Below are 7658 nucleotides of genomic sequence, written 5' to 3'. Positions count from 1 at the left end.
GCAAACCGTGCCGAGCCGAACCGTGCCGTGCCGTACTGAGCCGTACCGAGCCGAGTCATACCACGTAGTGGAAAAGCGCCATTAGACACGCTCCACCTATGTGCATGAGCCTTCTGCTTTGCGATTCTCCAATAAACTTCACAGACTTCAGTGACCGAGCGCCGCCGCGCATGCGCGCCAAACGGATAGAACTCAATTAAATAGGAGCGCAATAATTCTGACTAAAATATACATTTCGCTGAAATATTTGTAGTTTGACAATAAATGTGACATGTAGAATTTGAAACCTACAAGTAAGTATTTTTATGCTAGCACTGACTGTAAAGTGACTGTAATGGGGTAATCAAAATAGCCTATGGTTATGATATTATTATTAATAGTAGTACTATTATTTTTTTCTATATAAAGTGTTTATTGTATATAGTACTGAAATTATTTATTTTACGTATTATATTTAAATAGTATTTATTGTTGTTGTTATACATATATATATATATATATATATATATATATAATATTAAAATAATAATATAAACAATATTAAAATAATATCATCATTACTATTACTATAATGATTTTTAATTTTTACTTATTTTTTACGTGTGTGTGTATATTATTCTTATAATTTAATGCTTCTTAAATAGCAGTAACATTCAATAAATGCTCTTTTGGTTGACTCGGGAGGAAGTTTTGAAGTCTGAATGTAACAGTTTTTTTTTAGTATATCAGATTCTTTGGCCTCACTTGAAGAGAGAAATTTTCACTTTATGACTACTTTAAGACTTAGATCATATAAATGGAAAACTTACTGTGCTACTAAAAGTATAGTTGTGTTTGTTAAAGTGGACTTGATGTTAATGATTATGCATGTTTTCCATGCCAATAACCTGATTGTGTCACTTCCTTTTGCAGTCTGGCCCAATGCAGGAACAAATGAGATCCAAAGTGCCTCACGCTAATGGACGAAACAGCTTGTTATAGCCTCTTTACCTGTGAGTATGAACACTCACACACCTTCCTCTTCTTCTCCATCCTCTCGCTTTCACTCCGTTTTAACCACAGACCCTCATCTGTTCCCCAGGCTTTTTTGTTTTTTTACCCGAAGCCCCGTAGAGTGTCCTCAGCAGAAGCTGTGCAGCTAGCAGCACTGCACCATTGAGGAGGAGATAAAGAGCAGATCCTGATCATCAAAACGACAACCTCCTTGCTGCAGCTACCAATATGGATGCCACCTCTGCAGGTTTCTTATGTTTTGGATCCTCTGGAATGTCTCAGAGGAGACGTTTAACCCCCCCCCCACACACACTCTAAGACTGTTATTAAGTTTGGACCGGATTGTATGAGAACGCCTGACAAAGAGTGTGAATGTGTGCCGTGTGCATTTGAGACACTGGCTGTGCTTGCTGTGGAAGAGGAAAGGCTCTTATCGCTTTAACACCGGGGACCATTTGACTGCCTTCCCAAAGTTATAACTGGCATGTTTGTCACAGTCTGTCATTGATAAGGATGTGCGCAAGTGTATGTTTGCTTTTGTTTTGTAATGGAAATGTATGTGCACCAATACCATTATAGTGTCTCCAACTGCTTGCATTAGCAGTTGCACAAATTAGTGCATTATACAAAGCAATCCGGTATGTGTATAGAAGATGAATATAGTATGAAAATATGGCTTTTTTTTTTATTTCCACATGTCTGATATTGCATTAACAAATAATGGCCTTTATAACTATAAAGGAATAGTTTAAAAAATACTAATTTATTCACCTTCAAGTCATTCCAAACCCATATAAGTTTCTTTTATCTGTGGGGAAAAAATTATACATTTTCATACAGTGATTTTCAGTACAACATCAATGCGGATTGACATAATGTTTAAGCTGTAAAATAAAAATATTGAAAAGTGGCCCATATTCCAAGTTTTCTGAAGTTTTCCATTTGCTCTATGTGAGGAACAGACCAAATGTGTCATTATTCATTGATTATCGTCCCCTCAAGTGAACTCTTATCTTGAGAATTACATGCTACAGGAACATTGAGTCGATAATTTGGGAAGCGATCATAGGGCTTCAGGTGACTTGGAATATAAAATGACTTTTGTGGACCATATTTTGTGCTTATTTTTATTTTTTGGGGTGGGGGAGCAACTAACAGGCACTGAATTGTTGTTGTATTGAAAAAAACTGCATGAAAATTCTTCAAAAATTCTCCACTGTAAAAAAAATAACTGCATTTAAGTCTGGAAGGATGTAAGGTTGAGTAAATAATTTTTTTAGGTTAATTATTCCTTTAATCCCTAAGTATTAGAAAAAGGCTATTATCTGTTTATCTGAGTGGAGACTTTGAACGGTGGCTTCCTGCCAGTAGCGAGCCACTGCCCTTTATCATTGAAACCACATTTAGTCTCACTTTCACACATCAAGCTCCACCCCACACACAAGCTCAAACACACACTCTCTGTTTCCAGTCCTCACACGGCACCACGTTTAAATCACTGTTTCACACACTTTGTATACTTTACTCTGAACTTTGTTTTTGAATGCAGCTCAGTGTAGCACAATGTTGGGCTGAAATGTTAAACACAATGTTTTTGCTTGTAATTGTGATGTTTTATTTTGAATGCATTGCTTTGCAAGATCCCAAACTGTAATTTACTTTGTGTTTGCTGTAATTTGTTAGGGAATGTCATAGGAAAAAATGTGCGTAGAGAAAGCTTTCAGAATGTGCATGTTGCTTTAGAAATCCAGTGTTTTTGCGTATTTTTTGCATTTCATTCTTAGCTGACAGTGTAGAGAAAGGTGCAGATGTTTGCATCTCAGCCGAAGACCTCGACAGCTCCCTTAACTTAATTATGCATGTTTCTTGCAGATTTTCTCACTTTTTGGCTCCACCCCACACCAGCTCAAACACACGCTCTCTGTTTCCAGTCCTCACACACGGCACCATGATTAAATCACTGATTTACACACACACACACACACACACTTTGTATACTTTACTCTGTACTTTGTTTTTGAATGCCGCTCAATGTAGCACAAAGTTGGGCTGAAATGTTAAACACGATGTTTTTGCTTAGAATTGTGATGTTTTATTTCAAAGGCATTGCTGTGCAAGATCCCAAACTAATTTACTTTGTGTTTGCTGTAATTTGTTGGGAAATGTCATAGGAAAAAATGTGCGTAGCGAATGCTTTCAGATTGTGCATGTTGCTTTTGAATGTTTTAGAGTATTTTTTTAGTGGGAATGCATTTCATTCTTAGCTGACAGTATAGAGAAACATGCAGATGTTTGCATCTCCGCCAAAGATCACGACAGCTCCCTTAACTTAATTATACATGTTGCTTGCAGATTTTCTCACTTTTTGGTTTTATGTGACTGTTTGCCCATTTTTTAAGCATCTGTCTTATTTTTTTTAAAGCCATAATGTTTGTGCAAAGCACTCATTAGGCTCTTTTTGTCTTTAATACTTTTATTATTCTTTACTTTTTTATTTTTTTTATAAACGTCTTTTAGTCTATTAGTCCAACTGATTGATTTTGTGATCAAATGGGAGCAGTAATAGTGTTCTGTTCATATGGCATGGTGTTATGTTGATGAATGTTTTTGTTGTGCTTTGGTTCGTAACAATACAGTTGTACAAAGAGCAGTCTGTTGGGTTTTTATTGAGACACGCACAGTAATATTATCTAACGTTTATTTTCAAAAATGCTCTTGAGATAATTTGAGAAAGGTTGATAAACAAGTTTATATATAAAAAAAAAATGTGACATTATTTTACTTTGCTCTTTGCTTTGTGTCTGCATGACTTTAATAAAAACTATAATTTTCTAATTCAGTTTTGAGGAAAAAAAGTCAGTTGTAAGATGTAAACTCTGACACACGTACATATCGCAGTTCTGGTTTTTCTTCCTGCTACAGAAAAAAAAGATAATTGCGACTTTTTATCTCACAAAAAAAGTTGAAATTACCTTTAATTTTTTATTCCATGGCAGAAACAAACTTCCATAAATGTCCATGGCTGCAAAAAGGAGCATAGCTAATACAATAAATAAGGATTTCAACAGGATTTTCTTATTACTGTAAATATATTAAGGGCATTTAGTGAGGGCTCAGGGCTGTGCCTTGACTTGGTGTTTTGTTTTCCTTGCCATTCGTGTTTGTACAAATGTAAACCTTAAATTTATGGGCTAAGAAATCAAAGCTGATCCCTAAAGCATGTTTTAACATCTACTGTAACAGCCGTTAGTAAAGCAGCTCATGGAGCACTGCGTGAAAGGTTGCACAAGACCCCTACAAAAACAAACAATGAACCTTTGGCACGAAGATTATTTAGGTCTCAGACCGGTACAGAGCATGTTGCATTTTAATTTCCTTTTTCTCACAATGGCTTGAAAAACAGTAACGCAGGCCATCACAGACTAATTGTGATATTTCAGTTGCTTATATTTACTAAACATGTCACTCAAACACCTCATTCAAACATCCATTGTCTCATTCAGAAATTCATAAAGGATATAATTTTCTCAATTTTATTAAAAAGATAGGATACAAAATAAATGCAATAGATGCCACAGATTCTAAAGAGAAATTTATCCGAAGTTCATTTGATAATAAATACAAGGTATAGAATATACAAGGTTTCACAGCAAACTCAATATCAATGTCAATATCCGTTTTTAACATATTTCTTTAAATAATTATTAAAAAAAAGTTATATATATATATATAATAAAAAAACTCTTTTCAGATGAGAGCAAGTTTTGTATTTCATTTGGAAACCAAGGTCCTAGAGTCTGGAGGAAGGGTGGAGAAGCTCATAGCCCAAGTTGCTTGAAGTCCAGTGTTAAGTTTCCACAGTTTGTGATGATTTGGGGTGCAATGTCATCTGCTGGTGTTGGTCCATTGTGTTTTTTGAAAACCAACGTCACTGCACCCGTTTAAATGTGAGCCAAAATCATCACAATTAAAAGAACCAAAGACTTAAACTACTTCAGTCTGTGTGCATTGAATTTATTTAATACACGAGTTTCACAATTTGAGTTGAATTACTGAAATAAATGAACTTTTCCACGACATTCTAATTTATTGAGATGCACCTGTAAATACATATATAGATTATTTGCCTTATTTAGAATAGGGTGTTATAGTACCCAGGAATATAAGAAAAAGTTTTGTTTTTTTTGCATTGAATATTAATGCATAGATTTTATGTTGTTTCATTCTGTTGTGCATTCAATAGATGAGTCTGAAAATCAGTGCTGAAGTACTATTATGTTAAATTACCATTCTGTAGTTGATTCATTTATATAAGAGAATTATTCGCTTAGACAAAATACAAGACATGAACTTTAGTTTCTACTAAACATTATTGACTTGCATAACCCAACATCTGGCACATAAAGCATTACAACAGGAATCTGTTATTTAACCTCCCAGAAGTTCTCGCTCTGCTCCTGTTTGTGACTTCAATGCAGCTACCTCACTTCCTCCCTCTGCCAGAGCCGGTTTCCTGAAAGGCGCAGGGATATCTCCATGGCGACTCGCAATAAAAAAAAAATTCAAAATCCCCTCCCAGTATTTCTTCATTACAATTAACAGCATAACACAACAGTAAATCACAGCAGGTGTTTTAATGTAACCCTTTATTTCCTTAAATATCATAGACAAGACATACATGTAGTATGTGCAGTTTGAAAGCTCAGGTTGTTCAGGTGTGGCCTTGTATAAATATTTGCACATAGGAGTCTATTAAATGAAAGCACATTCAATGGGCCACTATACAGGCAGCAGCAGCTGATCATTAGAGAACATTTCCCAACCATATTCCAGAAGAAAACCAAGCACGATTATATTTGCAACAAGTATAAACTGAACAATGCGGCTTCTTACAGCAATATTACACACTTTGTTTGTAATAGCTTTCTGATTTTGCAGTAAGTTTGAGCATTGCTGCATTTGTGCTAAAAACATTCACACGTGATTAAATGCTCAAGTACAATGCATTTTACAGAATATATAAAAACAATTTGAATAGAATAAGAGTCAATACCACTTTAAAAGACTTATAAAAACAGCCAGATAGTAGTTTGAAGAGTTTGGTTCATACAGGTTTCAGATAACATACAACAAGATTTTGTAACCATTTAGTGCAAGTATTAAAACTAATATTTATCCTAATTTGGGTATGTTCACTGTAAGTCCAAAAGGAAATGTTTCAAAATAAGTATTTGGTATTTCTCATGCCTAAATATAATAGGTTTTATGAAAAGTAATTGTTATTAATGAATGTCATTTTCTACAGTCTGGGAAACATGACAAGGTTGTCTGTTTTTGTGTAACAGTTTAAATGCAATGACGTCAAACAGGCTTTCATGTTGCTCACAGAACTCTCCTGACCCACCTTACGGCATGACACAGCTCTGTCTCTCTGAAGCACAACACTGTCTTTTTGTATTTCATCAAAGAGTCGTCTGGTAGGAAGCTGTTTTTCTGTCATTAGGGCATTTGCCCTAAAGCTTGACCTTTAACCCCAGCCACATGCATGTCACCCCAGTCCAGTGTGAAGTCTGTCCATCAGACACCTTCACCTGTTCATCTGCTCATCATACCTGCAGAACAAAACAAACCATCTCCATCACTGGTAGCACTTTTTATTTAGTGAAAACAATTAAGAATTAAATGTAGCTAAAATCTATTTAGAAAATATTTCAATATCAATGGATACTTTTTGATGTCATTTATATACAGAAAAAAAGCCCAGGTAGGATAACAAGGTGAATAATATACAAGTTAGATTCAAGCATATCACTTTCAGTGGTATCTCATTTTTCATTTATTCAAAACAATAAAGAATTAGATTTATTGATCATATTTATTTATGAATTACACATTTAATGATACATTTGATGTAAATTATTTACAGAGAAAAGACTAGATATGATAGGGAAATAGCGAGGTGGTCAGGAAATTATACAAGTCTCATAAAACAAACATATCACTTTCACTGGTATACTTTTTGTTTATTTAAAATAATAATAAAATCAAATGTATTCAAGAAATGCATTCATTAAAATTATCCAAAAATATTTATTTTATGAAAACATCCAATTAATATATTTTAAATGTAATAATTAGGATCTATTCATAAATGTATTCATTTCATTAAAAAGATCAATAAATATTTATTTTACGAATACATTTTATCAGTAAATGTAATTGTTTAATGAAAAACATGATACCAGTGAATGTAATATGTTTAAGTCAAACTTGTATAATTTCCTTACCCTATTTCTTTCTCTTTTCCCCCATCGTTTCTGGTCATTTCTCATTAAATAATTTACATTAATAATGATCGATACATATTTCTTTTATATAGAAATGACAAGATTTGATTATAGAAGCTGGACTCAAATATAAAACAACCATTTATGGAAAGAATTTATTTTTAAAATGAATAAAAATTATATATCTATATCTCTCTCTCTCTCTGTATGTATGTATGTGAATTTTCTTTTTAGTCCAGGTTTTGAAATAATGACAGCGCACTATTGTGGCTTGATGTGGACACTCACTGTCTGATGCAGTCTGGGATTTGCAGCTGGGCCACAGGAACAAACTCTGCCAGTTCCTGCAAGCTGTGGATGAAGCGCATCTTCCTGCTG

General features: G+C 34.2%; 2 protein-coding genes across 5 annotated transcripts in view; one reads left to right on the top strand and one right to left on the bottom strand.

Moving 5' to 3' along the window:
- cdc42se1 (CDC42 small effector 1) overlaps positions 1–2221 on the top strand; it is a 13339-nt gene extending 11118 nt beyond the window's left edge. For both annotated transcript variants that reach the window (XM_016502438.1, XM_016502439.1), the window contains 2 exons: positions 913–992; positions 1082–2221. In XM_016502438.1, the coding sequence (XP_016357924.1) occupies positions 913–981 (69 nt within the window). In that variant the 3' untranslated portion in view covers positions 982–992; positions 1082–2221. The remainder of the gene's footprint in view (positions 1–912; positions 993–1081) is intronic.
- Positions 2222–5622: 3401 nt separating this feature from the next.
- LOC107700698 (BCL2/adenovirus E1B 19 kDa protein-interacting protein 2-like) overlaps positions 5623–7658 on the bottom strand; it is an 11863-nt gene continuing 9827 nt past the window's right edge. For all 3 annotated transcript variants that reach the window (XM_016502436.1, XM_016502435.1, XM_016502437.1), the window contains 2 exons: positions 7569–7658; positions 5623–6605 (listed from right to left, as the gene is read on the bottom strand). The exon at positions 7569–7658 is cut by the window's right edge and continues 1 nt beyond it. In XM_016502436.1, coding sequence (XP_016357922.1) covers positions 6581–6605; positions 7569–7658 — 115 coding nt within the window. In that variant the 3' untranslated portion in view covers positions 5623–6580. The remainder of the gene's footprint in view (positions 6606–7568) is intronic.

The sequence above is a fragment of the Sinocyclocheilus anshuiensis genome, unplaced genomic scaffold (assembly GCF_001515605.1).
Source record: "Sinocyclocheilus anshuiensis isolate Anshui unplaced genomic scaffold, SAMN03320099.WGS_v1.1 scaffold782, whole genome shotgun sequence".
Lineage (NCBI taxonomy): Eukaryota > Metazoa > Chordata > Actinopteri > Cypriniformes > Cyprinidae > Sinocyclocheilus > Sinocyclocheilus anshuiensis.
Note: the sequence above shows the minus strand (reverse complement) of the source record. Positions and strands in the feature narration are given on the sequence as shown.